This window comes from Electrophorus electricus, chromosome 5 (assembly GCF_013358815.1).
Source record: "Electrophorus electricus isolate fEleEle1 chromosome 5, fEleEle1.pri, whole genome shotgun sequence".
NCBI classification, from domain to species: Eukaryota; Metazoa; Chordata; class Actinopteri; order Gymnotiformes; family Gymnotidae; genus Electrophorus; species Electrophorus electricus.
This window is the reverse complement of record NC_049539.1, coordinates 18,338,157-18,359,680: the sequence shown is the minus strand read 5'-3', so window position 1 is coordinate 18,359,680 and position 21,524 is coordinate 18,338,157. Positions and strand designations below refer to the sequence as shown.

Below are 21,524 nucleotides of genomic sequence, written 5' to 3'. Positions count from 1 at the left end.
ATATCAATCAGACTAATCGACAGTTTCAGGATAAACAGAGCATAGATGCATTTAAAATATTGTATTTTGGTAACAATGCATCAGGCATCAAAATACAGTAATACATTTAAACAAAAAGTTCTGTAAAACATGATTTCTTCTTGTATTTCAAAATAAACGCATTACATCTTATATGCCTGAGATTAAAAAAAAAAAAACAAAAAAAAAAAACACATGGCAGGTTTTTACCCATAAGGCACTGCAAGAGAAGCAGTTGGATTTGCAGAGGCACAGAGCAAAACACCTCATTAATATTCATGAGCAAAGTTTAAAACATCATTGGCTCAAAGTAGATGAAAAATAAAATTTCTAATTTTTCAAAAAGATAAACATTAAGCAACTCCTGGGAGCAAATTGCATTTTGTACTGATGACATTTTATCTCCCTGAATTTGAAGGCTACAGCCACCAGGCTTGGCAAAAAGACTCAACAGTGGACCTCAAGCTCCAATGTAATGCGTGGTGGCCCGAGTGCCGCAGGGTGAGGCGCAGGACACACAGACTCCAGTGACTGGGACGTACATTACACACGAAAAACATGAACCTGTAACGGTTAACATGAAACAAGCACAATAAACACGCATACGTTTAATGATGACAAGAACATTAACCATGACATTAAGACGTTACATCCACAATGACGATCCTGCACACTATGATGAGGGTTTAAATACATATAAACAAATGAGGTGCAGGTGTGGCCACAAACGAGGATCCTCCCACTGCACGTGGCGGGCCAAACCACATGACTTGCAGGAGGCGAGCAATCCGTGACATCCAAACTACATATTATACCAAAAGCACCAGTCTGTGTACTCCTTCTCCTTTCATTAATGCCTTCATCCTCCCTTTGGAACCATTTATTTTGATACTGTACCTTAAACCTTTATGGATTAATCATAAAATTTGTCAAATTTTCATCTTATTACACTTAGAAAATAAACGTAGTTAAGTACATATCTGCACTTCATGACAACTCTACTGATTCTAACACTGTTTGTTTACAATCTTTACTTTCTAGTTACTTAATGCCTGTTGATTCATCTTGTTATCCATATATATCTCAGCTCTAACTCTAGTGAACTGATCTTGCCCTTAGACAGATTACTCTACAGACTGTTAACTAGCAAGTGCATTTAATAATAGCCAGCTGATAAAAACAGTAAACATCACAGGGTCTGTCAACCTTGCTCAAAACCAAATGACATGGAGCAGGCCTGTTTCCATAATACATGTATGATTTACTTAATATTGGAGATTGCTTTACCTGGGCAGGCAAACCTTAGCTACTTATTGAGCAGAATGCTTTGAAATTAATGCAGCATTACAGCAATGGGAAGATTAACCACAACAACTGACCATAATCACCAAGACCACAAGTGAACTCTTGAAAATATACCCTGGACAATAAGGGGAGACTCAAATAAAAAGCAACTAAAATTTAAAAGATGCTACAGAAAGAAATACCTGTTTTTCCATGACTTGACACAAAAATATTTACATGTGCATTAAATTACATCACAGGATCTCATAGTAATATTTGCATAAACATCTTTATATTACATTTTTTACATAAACATCTTTCCATTACATTTACAGTACTGGGCAGATGCTCTTATAGTGACTGATGTATGTTTATCAGTATGACAGCATGTGTCCTCTCTGAGGATCAAACCATGATTCTGGAGATGTATCTTACTGTACCTGCTCTACCAGGTGAGTTCAGGAGTGCTAACGTCATAAAACTCTGATCAGGTACGATCAAACATACACTGATCTCTGATCCCTGAATGGTACAGAGAAAGGCATTGTGGGTACATATGTGTGTGTGTGTGTGTGTGTGTGTGTACAAGAGAGCCAAATCATTTATCATCTCTCAGACTCTCATGGTAATTATTGGGAGATCACCTCTGCTCTTCATCTGAGTGGTTTAGTCCATTCATATTAGCTCCTCTGTTGTCATGGTTACGGTCTCCATTCACTGTATTTCCTTTCTGGATCTGCTGATTTTTTTCCTCAGCTGCACAATCACCAGCACTGCTGCCACAAGCCCCACCCACGTCAGAGCCAGGAGCACCGTCAACACCGTCACTGTGGAGGTCTGATCGGGACATGGCTGGACTTCTGCAACAGACACACACAAAGAATTGTCAGTAAATATAAGCCACTATTTAAACAGTATTGACACAACCACAACCACAACCACAACAACAACAACAACTACTACCACCCTGACCACCACCTTCCTCCGATGATCCACCTGTGCTCTGTCATAACTATGATCACTGCTGAAGCTCCAGACCATCATATTAACACACAGCACAATTACTACACCATCACTGGCTATACATATACAGTGACTCCAAGTGGTATTCAACCACCTGCAGATTTTGCAATTTTTGGCTAGAATCTCCAGGTAGGCTGTGCTATCCATCTTCCTGTGCATGCAGACCAGATGGCTGGGCCCCTTGGCTGAGAAGCAGCCCCACAGGATGATGTTAACTCCACCATGCTTGACAGTAGGGATGGTATTCTTGGGATCATATGCAGTGCCATCCTCTCGCCAAATGCCCTGGGTGTGGTCGGCACCAAAGACGATCTTGGTCTCATCAGACCAGAGAACCTTGAACCAGTCTGCCTCGGAGTCCTCCAAGTGATCATGAGCAAACTTTAGACAGGCATTGACATGACGCTTTGAAAGTAAAAGGTACCTTACAGGCTCGCCTGGAAAGGAGACCATTGCGGTGGAGTACGTTACTTATGGTGTTTATTGAAACCAATGTCCCCACCACCATGAGCTCTTCCCGGAGCTCCCTCCTTGTTGTCCTTGGGTCAGCCTTGACCGTTCAGACAAGCCTGGCTTCAGCACAGGAGGAAACTTTGAAAGGCTGTCCAGGCTGTGGAAGGTTAACAGTAGTTTCATAAGCCTTCCACTTCCGGATGATGCGCCCAACGGTGGAGACATGTAGGCCAAACTCTTTGGAAAGGGTTTTATACCCCTTGCCAGCCTTGTGACCCTCCACAATTTTGTCTCTGATGGCCTTGGAATGCTCCTTAGTCTTTCCCATGTTGACTATGCATGAGTGCCGTTCACTTGTTTGGGGAGGGGCTTTTATAGTCAGAAAAGGTGGGGAAAAAACAAAATTAATCCAAGCATGTGAAGCTCATTGATCTTAATACCTCAGTTACTTCTTAATACTTGAGGGAACCAAACAGAATTCTGTTGGTTTGAGGGGCTGAATAATAATTGACCATCTGGTAAACTTTTTTTTTTTTTTTTTACATTTTGCAAACAGAGAAATAACACTTTTTTGCTGCAGTGCATTTCACATGTCCAGGCCCATCTACAGTCCAAATTTCATAATGCTAAGTTAACTCCAAATGTGTAAACCTTGAATACTACTTGGAGGCACTGTACATATTAACACACAGCACAATTAGGTAATTACATTTATGTGCACACAACAGCAGGACTAAGGCTTTGAGAACCAGGACTCTGTTTTAAAGACTAGTCTGTTCATATTTATATATTTCTGTCTCATTTACATGTACAACAGCACAGTCTGACTTTACAATGATAAACACCCTCTTCATGACACAATAAAGTTTATCAATGCGTGAGTTTACAGATTTTTAAAAAATAAAATCACACTACTAGGGATTCTTAAGATGACAAGATGCCATTCTTTAACAGTCTGGAGCTGTAATGCAGTTATTGAGAACTACATTAACTGTAAAAATATCACAACTCCTTTCCTTGATTCCCTCTACAAACAGGATTATAATGACTATGGGATTATATTTATGATGGTGTATTGGGGCGTCTTGCCCTTCTCCTTGTTATCACCTGGTCTGGTCTTCAGGTGCTACAGCACTGAGAGACTTGAACAGTGATATTGAGGGTGAAGTGTTTGTTGATTTATTGAGGGTCGTATGTAGGGATTGAGCTTCAGGAGCAGACAAGGCCAAACTAAAAAAATATAAGCCACACTAGAAATAAAAATTATTATTTAGTTGGTTACATTTATTTAGCACCTTTCTCAAACTCAAGGACGCTTTACAGGCAGAAATCAGCTTTTATTCTCAAATCACTCGTAGACCGATGAGAAGCGGCAGCCAATTTACACACAATGTTCTCTCTATCAGAAACCACAGAACCCACAGGACTGCAGGGTGCACGGCAAGGGGAGGAGGTTAAGACCAGGACAGAGCAACACCCATAGCTGGACATACATACACACACACAGGGCACCAACCATAGCTGGACATACATACACACACACACACACAGAGCACCAACCATAGCTGGGACACACACACACACACACACACAGAGCACCAACCATAGCTGGGACACACACACACACACACACACACAGAGCACCAACCATAGCTGGGACACACACACACACACACACACACAGAGAGCACCAACCATAGCTGGGACACACACACACACACACAGAGCACCAACCATAGCTGGGACACACACACACACACACACACACACAGAGCACCAACCATAGCTGGGACACACACACACACACACACACACACACACACACACACACACACACACACACACAGAGCACCAACCATAGCTGGGACACACACACACACACACACACACACACACACACACACACAGAGCACCAACCATAGCTGGGGCACACACACACAGAGCACCAACCATAGCTGGGACACACACACACACACACACACACACACACACACACACACACACACACACACACACACAGAGCACCAACCATAGCTGGGACACACACACACACACAGAGCACCAACCATAGCTGGGACACACACACACACAGAGCACCAACCATAGCTGGGACACACACACACACACACACACACAGAGCACCAACCATAGCTGGGACACACACACACACACACACACACAGAGCACCAACCATAGCTGGGACACACACACACACACACACACACACACACACACAGAGCACCAACCATAGCTGGGACACACACACACACACACACACACACACACACACAGAGCACCAACCATAGCTGGGGCACACACACACAGAGCACCAACCATAGCTGGGACACACACACACACACACACACACACACACACACACACACACACACACACACACAGAGCACCAACCATAGCTGGGACACACACACACACACAGAGCACCAACCATAGCTGGGACACACACACACACAGAGCACCAACCATAGCTGGGACACACACACACACACACACACACAGAGCACCAACCATAGCTGGGACACACACACACACACACACACACAGAGCACCAACCATAGCTGGGACACACACACACACACACACACACACACACACACACACACACACACACACAGAGCACCAACCATAGCTGGGACACACACACACACAGAGCACCAACCATAGCTGGGGGACACACACAAACACAGAGCACCAACCATAGCTGGGACACACACATACACACACACCTCTATCTATATCTACATGCATACACAACTCACATTGATACAGGACAGTTTTAGAGGATCCAGTCAACCTAACCTCCATGTTTTTGGGAGGAACCCAGAGGAAATCTACGCAGACACAGGAAGAACATGGAAACTCCACCCAGATAGGGACTTGAAGGCTGAGAGGCAAACATGCCACCCACCAAGCCCTGCTGCACAAAAGAACCAACTGTCCCAACTGAACACAAACAAAATTAAGTACAATATCCTTCCCTAACTCCCAAAAATGAATAAACACAGGTAAAGAATGGAGCAAATAAAAAAGGCATCAAACTCCCTATTTCCAGACAACAATTCACACAGGACTATTATAATACTCTATACACAGAATGTCATGTACAACAGCAAACATTCCCAGAAAAGCAATAAGTCAGAATGATTTAACCAGCAAAGGACCAAAAACACAACAATCAGCAAACAACGCTCACTGAACAAACAAAACCAGCCACAGGAAAAGTGGAGATGAATCTCTGTCCATCGCTTCTTCCCGGGCATTCTGCGTAGGGTAGAATGTGACAGCCAATCAAGACACAACACAGCAGTACAGGACAATTCCAGCACAGGACAGAACACTTGATCAGGTGGAGGAGGAGCATCAAGAAGAGGAGGAGCCACAGGCTATAACACAAATGTAAACAAACCCAAACAACCCTACCCATAACCCAAACAGGGTTCTAACACCTTAAAACAGAAACACTCATGATTGTTTTGGTATCAGTAAGCAGGCATCACACAAAGTGCCGTATAACATCAGTGGCTGGATCCAAGAATGTCCATGTGAGAATCCACCTCAAAGAGTCCAGTGAAAGTCAACCAGCTCCACATGACCCCAACCAAGACCAAGACCTCAAACTATGTCACTCAGTCCACACCATTTACATGATTCTACCATTCATAGTCTAACTAATACTGAACCATTGATGTGCATGTAAACATAGTTATTGACACCACCTACACCCCCCTCCCAAACAAAGTAATTCCAGACAACATTAAAATCACAGTAATCACACTTACCTTCCACAGTAACTGTGTATGTTTGAATAATCTCTTCATTCCTAGTGTCTCTGATGATGTAAACTCCACTATCAGATGGAGCTGTTCCTCTCAGCTCAACAGCAAAGATGAGTGATGCTCTCTGAGTGTATTCAGGTTCACATTTCAGTGAGTGTCTATCCACTGTGCACATCTGTTCACTAGAGGGAGCAGCTGCACCTGTGCTGTTATAAATCACCTCCACTAACTCTGACATTAGCAAATCCAGCACCAGAGGTTCACCAGGCTTAATCTGAACTGAAGAACTCAAGGCTGAGGAAAAACCCAATTAGAAACTTCATTGTAATATACAACTGATTTGACCATGTAACCTCAGAACTGCAAATCTGATATAAATATTTAACATTATATACAAGCTCCTTCTATTTTCCCTCAGATATCTGATGTTTGTGAAGTTTACAATTTTATGTTGTACTTTATATATCTGTCCACATAAATAATGGTTTAGTAACAATAACTGGGTAATCCAACAAGGACACTTACCCTCTATCTGCAGACTTACATCACAGATGTCTTTACCATTACAGGCGCAGGTGTACCAGGTCCTCTTAGTGTAATCAGCATCAGTGATGGTGAGGGAGAGATCTCCCTTCAGGTACTGATCATGGGACATGTTAAATCCCTCCTTTGACTGGCAGGATCTCTGGTTACACTGAGCCAGAATGTCACGTGGTTTATGGGACACAGTCCATGTGAGCAGACCAGAACATGTCAGAGTGCAGGGGAGAGTAGCATTGTCATGAAGATTCACCTTTACTGAAGAGGAAGCCGATACAGGCACTGAAAGACATTAAGAAAGTGGACTTTAAAAAAGTCATTAAATAATAAAATATAGAATAAAAAACAGAAATAAATTAAGTGCATAAGAGCAGACAATGAGACCACAACCCTTTTAGACCAGATGAGTGACGGATGACTTTGCTGCCTTGAAGCCAGACTGCTTTCCAATATGCTTTCCCACTCCTCTAACCTCAATATCACCCCCGACCCCCTGACCTCTAACCTCAATATCCACAATATCTTCTAACCCCCCAACTCCACACCAGCCTCTGTGGGAGCATATTGCTGAAGAGAATTACTGAAGAGAGGCTCTGTTCCTCTCTAGTACCCAAAGCTAGTCTAGCAAGGTTGGCTATTTCAGATATAAGGTAAACATTCATCTCTATCGCTTGTTAAATACATCCAATACCAAATAATAATGGCTGCAAATTTCATGTATCAATAACAAAATAACATTTGCCTCAATTTATATTCTGCCAATTACTAAATGTTTTCTATGCTCAGGTATGTTCTCTGTTTTCTATGCTGAGCACAAAAAATATAATGTTATAAAACTAGATTATAATACAACAGAATGGGACCAAGCTGAAACATTTAGAAAACAAAGAAGCCATTCTGTCAACTTACCAGTGATGACTGTCAGCACAGATAACAGCAGGACCCAGGGACACATGCTATAGGATAGCAGGGCAGAGGAGAATCTAGTCAGTACTGTAGGGATCACTGGAAGAAACTGGAAAATTATAATAAGACACAGTTATGCAGTCCCCTAATCAACATTACCTTAAAAGAACAAGACAACAACAACTTAAACTATAGCAACAGCAGTATTCCCCAGAGAACTACAACACCATACATTATAGCAACAGCAGTATTCCCCAGAGGACTACAACACCCTACACTATAGCCCCAGAAGTATTCCCCAGAGGACTACAACACCTTACATTATAGCAAGAGAAGTAACTATAGCAACAACAGTATTCCCCAGAGGACTACAACACTTTACATAACAGGCATCCATAGCAATAGCGGAATTCTCCAGAAGTATACAACTTCAGACGCATGTACTGTCATTACTCTTGCCGCGCTTGCATTACTTGAGGCACAAAACCTGATAAACTGAGACTTATTTGGGATTGGATAGGTAAAAGACATACTTGAAACTTGCTTGATACTTAAAGCCAAAAGACCTAAATGTGCTTGCACTTATTTTCTGAAGCCACCAACTTTTTTGTTGTGCATGTCTGTATATGGTCTCATTAATGGGTGTGTAATGAAGACCATCATTTAGGAAGGTTAAATGGCTACTCTAGTTTCTGTGCCAGAGAGCTAGTTCTTTTGTACCGTGGTCAGGGCACAAGTTTGTTATGGATGTGGATTTGCTACCACACTGCCCTCAGCCTTCATGTTACTTTTTTTTTTTTTTTTTAAGATCTGAGTTCTGTTATGGTGGTATGCTCATCAGACTGAGGTGCTTGTTAAGGTATCATAATTTTTTAAAAAACAATTAGATCTGAAGCAGATTATATGTGATACCCGTTTAAAGAGTAATGAGTCAGACTGCCATCAGCACGTGAATCAAATGAAAACATACAGCATAAAGCATACAGTCGTGGCCAAAAGTTTTGAAACTAGCACACATTTTGGTTTTCACAAAGTTTGCTGCTTCAGTTTTTATTGTAACAATTTTTATTCTAGATTGTGAAGAGTGATCAGATGAATTGCAATTATTTGCAAAGTCATTCCTTGCCATGAAAATTAACAATCACAAAACTTATTGCATTCCAGCCACTGCATTTGAACCCTGCCACAAAAGCGCCTGCTAACATCATTTCAGTGATCTTCTCATTAGATCAGGAGAAAGTGTTAACGAGGACAAGGCAGCTGATATCACTCTGTCATGCTGATTAGAAGAGCAGACTGGTTTCTTTAAAAGGGTGCTGGTGCGTAACGTTTTGTTATGTTAACCATGGTTATTTCCAAGGAAACATGTGTAGTCGTCATTGTATTAAAAACAAAAAGTCTTCACAGGCAAGGACACTGCTGCTTTTAAGACAGCACCTAAATCAACCATTTAATCAATCAAGTACATCAAAGAGAGAGGTTCAATTGCAGTGAAAAAGGCTTCAGGGCACACAAGAAAGTCAAGCAAGCACCATTCCCCTAAAGAGAATGCAGCTACAAGATCGAGTCACCACCAGTGCAGAGCTTGTTCAAGAATGGCAGAATGCAGGTGTGAGTGCATCTGTGCACACAGTGAGGTGAACACTTTTGGAGGATGGCTTGGTGTCAAGAAGGGCCACAAAGATGCCATTTCTCTCCCAGAAAAACATCAAGGACAGTCTGATATTCTGCAGGAAGTAGAGAGACTGGACTGCAGAACACTGGGCTAAAGTTATTTTCTCTGCTGAAGCCCCCTTCAGACTGACTGGGACATCTGGACAAATGATTGTCTGGAGAAGAAAAGATGAGTGCTACCATGAGTTCTGTCATACCAACAGTGGGGCATCCTGAGACTGGTTGTTTAGGTTTGCTCAATTTCCTGTGGACAAACGCAGAAACTGATCAACTCCAAGCACTGATTAGGCAAGGATGGGTAGCTGTCAGTCAAGACTTTGCCCAGAGCATGCCCAGGTAAATTGCAGAAGTCTGAAATGCTTAACTGTACTTTTACTATACTATATAAACATCCTAACAAACTGAGGGAGTAAACGTTGTGCAAACCAAAATTTGTAAATGGATCTGGTTTAGGGTATCTGAACAGTCATCATGATGCGTGAAGGAGGGGACACTAAGCACACGCATTAGTGCAGAAGGCCTCGCACTAACTTAGATTAACGTCTATAAGAGCACAAAACGTCTCTTTGCGTCTTTCGATGTTGCGTTACGGCCCGATAGGCCCAATAGCTATTACTAATTTAGCGGTAATATCGCTACAAGGTGAATACGGATTAAAGCATTTCTTTCATATATAACAATTCACATGTCTCTAAACATAATCCCTGGGGAATTGATGATCCCATGTAGAAATAACCATCATACTACGATAGGCTACATTTCTGGTTAACTTAGCTAGCGTTGTAGCTACAGACGTTAGCTAAGCTAGGAGAGTTAGCTAACAAACACGGACCCGGAATGGAGACATTTCTGAAATTTAGCGGGCATTCAACAAACTAACCGATGTGTTTATACAAAATAAAGCTAAATCGTAACTGCTGTAATTCCATTTCATTACTTAGTAAGCTAGCTTCTAAATAACATATGGGCCCGACCTTAGGTTAGCTGACCGAGTCCCAAGCAAACGTTTTATTTGTAAATATATCAGCTGCTCACCACTCTTGTGGATCGAAACAGATCAAACCGCACAAGCTGAGCTATGAGTGTGTCTTAGCTAAACACTCACGTGTGGTAAACACCTGTGCACGGTAAATCCTTACTTGTGGTAAATACCTATGCACGGAAAGCACCCTTTTGTGGTCGTAACATCCACGCACGCCACGCCGTGACGTCATACGTAGCGCCTTTCGTGCACGCAATGACAATCTGAAATAAATGTGCTCTTCAGCTTAATTAAACATATCTTGGGTCCAGTGCACCTAAAGAAAATGTGTGCTAAAGCATATGTAGAAGAGAAATGTTTTATTTTTTGGAAATTCAAACCTTCCCCTTTTTCTGTTAAATCCACTACATTTACAAAGATCACTTTCTTAGCTACTCATAAGATTTCCTTAATGTGGGAAGGTGGATAAAATATTATGCAAATGTATGCAATATTGTGCAAATAGCTAATCAGTTCACTATAGTATATTTTCAAATTACATAAACACAAATCAAATTATCAATTCACTCTGATTCTTGGGAAACACTTTGCAACATATTCGAAATATGACACTGCAGTGTTTTTACTGTAGAAATTGAGTATTTGGATGGTAAGCTTGTGTAAAATGTCTCTTTGGTTCACTAGATATATAGCACATATTGAATCTTTATAAAATAAACAGATCGCATAATCCACTAAATTCTTGAAATACACTCTCCTATGTAGTTACTTTTAGTATGACTAAGTTATATTTACTGTAGGAATTTGGAGTGAAACATGAAACCTTTGGTATTTAAGGCCTCCAGCACGTTAATATATCTGCAAAAATGTCTTCCCTCAAAGCACATCTGCTTAGATCAAAAGGTGCAGGCTCTTTACTAATACCAAGAATAAGAAAATCTACCACAGGCGGCAGAGCCTTTTCCAATAAAGCTCCCACACTGGAATAACCTTTCTGTAAAGGTTCAAGACTCAGTCAGGCATTTTATTAACTACTTCCCATCTTAGGTAAAGGTGTAGATCTGGTGGTCCATGGGCACTGAGAGGGCAAATATACTTACAAATTATTTAATATTTCAGTTTTACTTATGTGTTTAGCCTAGATAAGGAGAATGCTGTATGGTTTAATTTCAGATAATGTGTTTTAATATACATTTAGTGGGATATCAATTGGTAAACTTTAATATCAAAATGATCACTATTATTATGCACTTTTTGTACTATGTAAAATCTTTTTTATGTATGTTATTTGCATTGAGAATGTTGCATAGAATAATACAAGTTTATAGAGGTATAATTTAATGTTTATTTATAAAGTATTTAAAGATTTAATATATTTTCTAGTTTTCCCCAGTGAGATCACCATGAGGGGAGCTGGAAGTACAAAGAAGAATGTTTTACCTGATGTGAAGAACATCCCAGCTCTACCCAACAGACCTACGGAGGCAATGACAAACCCGAATATTCTCCTTTTTGTTTTATTGACTCACAGGGGGGAGAAAGCAGCCACCATTTCCCAGAGATTTTCCCCCAGAGGAAGGAATATAAACCACAAGTCTCTCAAAACCTGAGAAAGTCTGGCCCGGGCACAAGATTAGCGGCACTGCCAAAGGCCACCGATGGGGGGGGGGGAAATGGTGAAAAGTCAACAGGCAGACTCCTTGAAGGTCAGTGATGCAGCCAGGCTCAATTCCTTTCTCTGGTTATAGAGCCAGACACCAAGAGCGGTGGTGTGAGTGTGAAGGCTGATCACACTCCACCAGCTCTATCCATCTCAGGGCTACCCACCCTCCACCCAAAGCTGCCTGCTTTCAAACCAAAAAGCCCCAAGCCTGGTGTGACCCTGCATGTCCCCCACAAACATGTCAGGGAAGTACCAGGAAAGGTGCAGGACAAGGACAGTGAGGTGAACTCCACACTTTACACCAGGCCAGAAGTGGGTGAGGTCCTCTACCAGGACCTGGAGAGCCTAACGTCAGACCGCCAGCATGACTCCAAGGTCGAAGCTTCCTGGCACCAGCAAGACCTGAGCTGCCACAATCTGCTGCTCATCAGGAGGGCGACCTTACATAAGGTAGAGAGCAGAGCTGCGTGCCCAGCTCCGCCTGCCGCCTACCTGGTGCTGCAGTGCAACCGTGTGCCCTGGGTGTGCAAGACTGAGGAAAAAACAAAGAGTCAGGACAAGTGCCAGGCTGGCCAGGCTGCCTCTAATCCCCCTGGAGCCAAAGACACATCTGTTGTGAAGGTTTATTTCTCTCTGTTGTTAATAGGGAGAAGGAACTGTGGGCTTGACCAGGTGGGACAACAGACAGGTGAGCATAGGATCAATGGGTTAAAAAAAATGACTTCTTTTGACATTTACTTCACCCTAGAATACTAGAGTATTGAGTTGAGTTATTTGGTTCTGTGTATCATATAGCATTTCATCAGCAAAACTAGAAAATGTATTAAACAATGGCACCTCTAAGGATATTTGAGAATGGAGTCTGTAGCGAAAACTGCAGCAAGAGAAACAAGAATGTACGAAAGAGATTACATATAAAACTCCTAAATTAACCTTATATTTCATAAGTAGTGAAAAAACAGTCAGTCAGTCATCTTAGGCAATAGTCCTGTTCAGATTTGTTTTATTTGTCTTGTATCTCAGCTCTTGTACCTGTGCATGTGAAATAAACCAGGGTCAGTGCCTTGCATCCGCTGGAAGCAACAGAAACCTTCAGTGCCATGGTTGCACACTTGTTCTCCAAAGCTGATTTTAAAGACTGCATAGACCTACAGATCTTTATGTAAATGGCCGCATTACTTAGTGAGTAAAACCATAAGACAATAAGTAAGTAAAAGATAACTGTCTCTAAGCCCCATTAACCACATTAGTACTTTAATCCTGATTTCTAAATAAATAAATAATAGTACAGTAGAAATTGCCCGATCTTGCAGTTGTGAAAGTCAAAGGCTGTCACTCTTTGGTGGTAGTGGAAGTGATTTGGCATTATGGGAAAATTCATAGATATAGTAATCATACGTTCTCTGTATGAGTGAGCATTTAAACCCCATTAAAAGTAGGACTTCAATATAGATATATTTTTTAAAACTGCCACAGCAGAGTTTTTTCAAATTTGATCTGATAGCCAAGTGCCACCACTGTTTTTTTTTTTTTTCAGTGTGATTTTTCAGCACTGGAGATCCCCTATCTATTCAAAGTATACATACCAGCAATGTGTACTATCATGCAGCAGCACATCTTCATACAATATACACATTTTATATATATAACATCCGTTTTAATTTTGTTTTAGTATTCTGAGCTCATGGTTCAAACTTTGTGAATGTTTTGCTTTTAATCAAGTAAACTTAATTTTGTATTTATAAAAGTACGTGTCTAAAGCACTTCAAAAAAAAACTGTCTCCATTTCTCTCTGCTTAGAAAGCGTTAGTTTGAGGTGAGCAACCAAATACCGCAATATTGTGCATGTAGGCGCATTCCAAAGACAAAACAAAAGACAATTTCAAAAAATAATACACAACAATCTTTCATCCATTCAATAACTTACTGACAAAGGAGTAAACCAAACATATAAAATGGTGAGATACTTTTATTGACTCTGCTCCACACTTATTATTCAACTGAACATGAGATCAGAGTTCATGCCAAGAAAGTCTTAATAAAACCACCCCATACTCAAAAGAAACAAAAGTCACAAACAAGGGAAATTGCTTGTTGTACATTATATGTATATTCAGATTGTAATTATTTTTTTAGCAGCACTATAAAACATTAACTTTATTTTAAACTTTAGTATTATTATATTCTATAGTCTAATGTATTATAAAAATGTTATAAAACATTTTATAAAAGTAAATGATAACACTGCAGCTTCATGTCTTTGTTCTGTCAACATGTCTTGTGTTTACACTCCTTTAACCCCATATTGTCTTTAGGTATTGTAAGGTGGGCTCGAACCCAGGTCAGCTAAGTGATGACCCTGCCAGCCTACTCAGTGAGCAACCATGCTCAAACAGTGGGACTGTGTGCAGAACAGTTAGATCGTGCACAGGTAAACAAGAAAAGTAAGTAACCAAAGGGAAGTTGAACCCCAGCCACTTTGCTGCAAGGCACACAAAGACCTGCTAGACTGCAGCAGCTAGCTTGTGCCTTTACATTGCTCTACTGGTGGCTGGGAACAGCATGGCACAGCCTGACCTCTGAAATCTCTCTGCCTGATGTTTTTCTGATCAGCAGGTTAAGTTTGTGTGTGCATGTGAATGTGTATATGTGTGTACACGAGTGTGTATGCGCATGTTTGTGTATACAACTCTGTACTCTGTATTGCTATGTTCTCCCTCTGTCTCTCCACAGACAGTGTGTGAGGAAGGCTATCCTCCTCCTCCTCTTGCTGCTTTTTGGTGAGTCTGCATTTCTGAGTCACTACACAATGACAGAAACACACATGTACCGATACAGTGTAAGATAACAGGTGTGCTGGAACAGTTAGTAAACGATGGCAGGTGTATTTGTAACAGATGATTTGATGACTACAGTGTTAGTGATGTGTGTAGCTGACAGGGTCTTTAGTGACAGGTGTAGTTTTTTTACAGGAGCATGGGGCTGGTACTCCTTAGTCACTGCACAACTGTTGCACACTGCTTGCAGAAGAATTCGGATTGATCCCATGCACCTTCACACACCTGTCTGAGCCCTTCTGGATGCGAGTACTCTCTTCAGCCAGTGAGTTATTGCAGGACCGAAACCACACACGTTTATTAGATGCCTCCTATGTCCTAGAACACGTACTGTTATACTGGTAATTAAACCCACTGTTTCAAAATTTCTCTCTCTCGCGCTCTCTCTCTCGCCTGAGGTCTGTCTGTAGAAGTGGAAGGTTTAAGCTCTTTCGTGGTGCTGTGTGGTAGCTTTACACACCTCATGTCTTGTCTTAAACAGTGGTTGTTTTTTTCACACCCAATACTTTTATGCTTTATCGTGTACGTTCATCCAAAACCATCATTTTGGGCCAGCAGACGTTTACCTGTCCAAAAGGGTATCTGGCTAGATAGACGAGCTAATTGGAAGATTTCCACTCTCGAAGAAAAATCATGAACAACAAGAAAATGGTCACAGAAGACGGAAAATAAGTCATATCTGCTTATATACACGCAGTGTCCCCGATAATATCAGCGCGAAACAGGTAATTTAGTTGTGCAGAGATGAGCACCGCCACGCAGTTTGTTTCTCACTAGACAAACATGAGGGTCGCGGCTGCCAGAAATTCTACACCAGTTATATCAATAAGAGAAACAAAAGTATTAAGTAAGCATCGATGATAAATTACTGTTTGAAATGTAACCGTGCGTGCAACGAATGGAGCGAAGTGTTTCCTAGTTTTACATAGTTTTATGATCTCGGTTAATGGCGAACGTTTGCTGCTAGCTAGTTCTATAAGCGAGCTAGTTAACGCTATATTAGCTAGCAAAAGTGAATCTTTTATACCATCAAACCAATGCATTTAAGATGCACAACACCACATAAGGAGCCATCTATATCGCTGTAAATGGCACCTTTCCAAAGAATGAAACATGGTAGCTAATTAATCTTTGCTAGTTTGTTAACACCAACATAACTATTAATCCTGAGCCAGAATTTCAGTAGCTAGTTAGCTAGCTAGGTAGATAGCTGGTTAACTTGCTAGTTACGAAGCCGCCATCTTAGGATGTCATACTTCGCTGTCAAACGCTTTTTCCAGTATGACGGAGCATCATGTCACAAGGCAAAAGTGATAAATGGCTCGGTGAACAAAAAATTGAAATGTTGGGTCCATGGCCAGGAAACTCCCCAGATCTCAATCCCACTGAGAACCTGTGGTCTATCCTCAAAAAGAGGGTAGACAAACAAAAACTGTGATCAACTCCAAGCACTGATTAGGCAAGAATGGGTTGCCATCAGTTAAGATTTTGCCCAGAAGCTGATATCCAGCATGCCGAGGTGAATTGCAGAAGTCCTAAAAAAAAAGGGTCAACACTGTAAATGTTAAGTCTATGCTTAAACCGGATGTATTTGTCAATAAAAAGTTAAAAAATAAAAATTATGAAATGTTTATAATTGTACTTCACTGTACCATATAAACATCTGACAAAAGGATCTAAAAACTTGTGAAACCCAACATTTGTCAATCTCAAAATTTTTGGCCATGACTACACACACACTCACGCCTAGTGTATGTGTATATAATGCACAGTAACGGATCTCAATCAGACACGCTATGGTTTTTACCAATGAAGGATGTGCAAAATGTCTGCTATTGTCGAGACTGCAGAATTGACCAACCATAACAGGATCTGCAGTTCCAAGATATGGAGTAATGGATGTAACCTCTTCCCCAAAGTAAAACATCCAGATGAATCTTTCTCCTGTTTTCTGCATTTGTAGGTGTGTGGGCATGATGGTGCCGATCACTTGCGTAGAGGTCTATGGCCTATGTCCCCATGACGAACATGTGGAGAGACATCCCCATGGTGCTCAACCCATGAAGCACACTCTCAGCAACACACACACACACTCACTCACAGAGGTGATGACGGTGATTGTTTTGGGCAGTTTTTTGTCACATAAAACAGTCTCACAAAGAGGACTGTATACAGGTGTATGCAGGCACAATAAAGAAAGACAACAGTCTTCCCCATTTTACTCAAAACAGTGGATACACTGTCACACTTAAAATACACTACAGTTAACAGTTTTAATAAAGGTTTAATGGAGGACAAACCTGGAGAAACCTCATCTTAGTGCAGGTTGTGTTGGCTACTCTCTTGGTTGGATTTGATTGGCCTGACTAATGATTTAAATGAACTGAAAAGCTACTAAAAGTCTTTTCCTTTTTAAATACCAGCTGTTCTTAGTGACACATACTCAGAAGATGATTTGAAAAAAATATTATCTGGCATATTAATACAAGCACAAATACTGGCTTTAACTGTTTATCAACAGTTTTCACTCATCAAAACATTTTGTCTTCTGACATTTTGGAAATGTATGAAGAGGTTTCTTTGAGAGGTAATTTAATTTATTGAAAAAGTGTAGGACATTAGTAAAGAAAATCACATTCACAAATCCAAAGAAATAACATGGACTGGGATTGGTGGGGGACAGTTAGATGTGTTAGATCAGGGTCAGAGTGAATGACAGTGTTAGGTGGACAACTTGTATCTAGGAGTCGTGTGGCTTGGGGCACCCGTGTCAGGGAGTCGTGTGGCGTGGGGTACTGATATCAGGCAGTCGTGTGGCGTGGGGTACTGATATCAGGCAGTCGTGTGGTGTGGGGCACTTCAATGTAGGAAAGTGGCTGCTGCAGACATTTTAATGGCTGGATTGGCGCTCTGATGTCGAGCTGTATGTGTGCTGTTGTGACCACAGTGAAGACCCTGTTTCAGTCTCTGCTTTAGTGCATCCATGGAGACAGTCACCATCGTCCATCCTTGGCCCTTTTCCTACCACCAATGCCGGGAACCTCTATGTCCTCATGGCTATGGACAGATTCATGAAGGTTCAACACCTTTAACATTATTTGAATCTTTTGTTACAGGCATTGTTAATTGTTTTGTTTACTTACTTCAGATCATTTGAAATGGAATGTATAGATTAGAGTTTTTGTCTAATGATCATTCTTAAATTCTGAAAAACTGACAATGTTTAATGACCCGTTATATCATGGGACTGATTGCTGAGTGACTTTAAATGAACTGCAGTGAACTGAAAATGAAATGCAATGCATATTTACCATATATTAGTACTAAAAAGACATTTCCAAAACATCATATAGTCCAGAGAGCATGTATCTGACCACAATGGTCAAGCCTTTAATGGTAGCCCATGGACTAATGGGAGTGATGTATAGCTCCATTATTTTGTTCCTTTAATTAGTAAAAATATATCTTCATATATTTTTACTGTTCATGTGCAAGTGCAGTAGATCAAGTCCAGCTTGTGCAAGAGACACATGGTGAGGTCCAAATGCACCAGCTAACTGACAAATTTATTACAGTTTGAAAGTCCAGTTTATTTTTTTCTTTGTGTTTTTCCCTTTATCTCAACACAGATTTGTATAGACATGTTTTACACTGTGGTTATCCTACCCTTTAATGGCAATGCATTTTATACTTTAGCTAATTCTGTACAATTAAATTTAGGAGTATAGGTCTTACTTTGAGGACACTAGGCTAATTTGAAATTTGTCTGTATGTCATTTTCAGCAGGAATAACCTGCTTCTCAGGGAACAGCAGCAGAGATGAGACGGCCAGTGGAAGAGGGGAGATTGATGAGACCTTCCCAGCACCACCTCGGGAGGGACCAGAGAGTTCAGGCAAGAAAAAAAAAAAAGATTATTTGGTCCAAAACAAACCATTCACCAACATGTTTACTGTTGCAGGTTTTTAATGAAAAAATATCAGATCAGTATTGCTATCGGGTGACATTAAAACACAGGATGTTGACATTGGATTGGTACAGAAAAACTGGTATCATGCCATCTCTATTATTTACAACTGTGTGATAACAGGCTGAAATCATGGAGAGCTGATAATGTCCTCGGGCATCAGATTCAATGATGATGACACCTACTATTACAACGTCCTTCTAATGACCTACAAAGCACAACGGTCTTGCCCTACAGTACCTTAGCAAATTCATGAGAACAGGAGAGAATATACAGCAGTGCCATGAGTTCTATATCGCATCAGGTAAAATTGACTTTTTTGGGTATTAAAAGCAAACAAAAAAAACAAACTCTATTCCTGATGCTACTCCATTATGTATGTATGTGTGTGTGTGTGTGTGTGTGTGTGTGTGTGTGTGTGTGTGTGTGTGTGTGTGTGTGTGTGTGTGTTTGCGTGCGTTCGTGCGTGTGTGTGTGTGGTGTATAATACATTTAAGCTACCTTGGTCTTTCCTTGTGTTTCCATTCCTTCTACTTTCACTTCTGTTTGCTGGTTTTCTCATCACTCTTTTACAGCTTTGTTGCCTAGCCAAGGCTGTTATAGTGGTCTGATGATCTGAGTCACAATTATAGACAAACACAGTCTAACAATAATTAAAAACACACAAATTCACAGTTGTACTCATCATGTCTGTTAGTAAGCATATTGAGTAAACATCCACATTGTTGGCCAAAAAAGGTCAGTGAGCACTTAGAACCCTTAAATATGTACAACCAGCAGCCTGTATCAGAAAGCAGGTTTAGTGAAAACTCAGTTAGTTGGCTTAGAGTTGAAACAAACTTGAGGTTTTCTGTTTCACAAAGAGGGTTTGGCTGACTGGGCTCACTGCACAACACCGGGTATTTGCTATTTATTTGATGGGCTATTTATTTTTATCTGATGGATGAGCAGCCAAGACAAAATGATGCTGTACCTGTAATCCTTAATCAAAACCTGCACAAAGGAAAATGTTTTTAAGATCCAGATTTAAATAATCGCACATAATATGGAGCAGTCACCATTTATAGGATTTAAAAGTAAAAGATGTCAAAAAGATGTCTGTCTTAGAAAAGCAATGTTAATCACCTCAAAAATGATGGACGTGCTAATAGCAGTTTTCCTGCACGCACTGCCTTTAGCAGAATGCGTGCCAACAGTTTGGACTTACTCATCCATGCAGTCTGTACTTCACATGTGGACTTGCTATCCAAATGCATCATTTTTTCTTTCTTTTTCAATTTTCATTTGATAAAGCTGTGATTGCATATGAGGTCTTGTAAACCTAAACATTTGTAATTTGCAGGACAACCTCGGCCAATTGAATGTTTGCTGTCTAACACTGAAGCTTGAATATCTGACAACAATTTACCAGGCTTGAATATCTCTACAGTTAACCGGACATTGAGAGCGCTTCCAAACGCACACAGCTTAAGTCAGTGTTAGCTTGCAGCTAGAACACAAAATGTTCAGATTAATGCATCTGAGTTAAAAATGAAACACAATGAAATCAAATTCAATTGACTCACCTGCAACAAGCTCCGCAATCACATTTAATTTTACTGAGTGGTCAGCTAGCCGGCCTATACAAAACAGGCTATTGTTAGAAATTCTGCACATGTAATTCACTTAGCTTCACATCTCACACTGCTTATAATTATAAGATAATGTATCCACATTCGTAATAATGTGATGAAATCTGCCAACAATAGTGAGACTGACCATATTAAATAATAAGACAAACTGATCACTTAGTCCACATATTTCTAAATGAGAAGAAAAAGTTCCTACAAACAATATAAAGCACACAATTATATATGGGGAAACAGTTACATTTGTCATTAAGAGAAGCACTACTTTATTGATAGAAAGCACTACGTATTACACAAACGTCATAACTGTCCTAATATTAATAGTTCGCCAGTCTTCCTCTGTCTATTATGCACACTGTACACATGTTAAATATCTGCCTTGCTGTTACAATGAAATGACTTCCGGCACCCTGAAAATTGTTTTACACACACGCAGCTGTAACGAGGTGGCCCGAGTACCGAGGGCGGGGAGCAGGATGCACAGACTCAATCGACATGGACGAACATTTATTACATACAACATAACGGCACTCACATATAACATGAACATGAATACGTTTAACAATAACGAGACTAATCTTGACATCCACAGGCTACACCAACAATGATCAACAATACTGTACACACTAACAAGGGTTTAAATACACAAACAAGATGAGGTACAGGTGTGTGCAGGCATGGCCATAAACATATACTCCCAAGTCACGTGGCAGGCCAAACCCTGTGACTCGTGGGAGGCAAACGTTCTGTGACAGC

The 21,524-nt window shown here is 40.7% G+C and overlaps 1 protein-coding gene across 1 annotated transcript; it reads right to left on the bottom strand.

Moving 5' to 3' along the window:
• Positions 1-612: 612 nt before the first annotated feature.
• Positions 613-10,878, bottom strand: LOC113568406. Its single transcript, XM_035526386.1, has 5 exons — positions 10,832-10,878; positions 8,022-8,068; positions 7,098-7,394; positions 6,576-6,866; positions 613-2,162 (listed from the first exon to the last, which is right to left on the bottom strand). Exons 2-5 carry the CDS (start codon positions 8,065-8,067, stop codon positions 2,017-2,019), a joined length of 780 nt encoding a protein of 259 aa, XP_035382279.1. The 5' UTR covers position 8,068; positions 10,832-10,878; the 3' UTR covers positions 613-2,016.
• Between the last annotated feature and the right edge of the window lie 10,646 nt (positions 10,879-21,524).

What these genes read in the sequence shown, in the direction of transcription:
- LOC113568406 (XM_035526386.1), bottom strand. Translation starts at nt 8,067, where the DNA reads ATGTGTCCCTGGGTCCTGCTGTTATCTGTGCTGACAGTCATCACTG. An exon ending in TGTAAGTCTGCAGATAGAGG is followed by an intron (nt 6,867 to 7,097) that starts GTAAGTGTCCTT and finishes GTTTTTCCTCAG; the next exon opens with CCTTGAGTTCTTCAGTTCAG. An exon ending in ATACACAGTTACTGTGGAAG is followed by an intron (nt 2,163 to 6,575) that starts GTAAGTGTGATT and finishes TGTCTGTTGCAG; the next exon opens with AAGTCCAGCCATGTCCCGAT.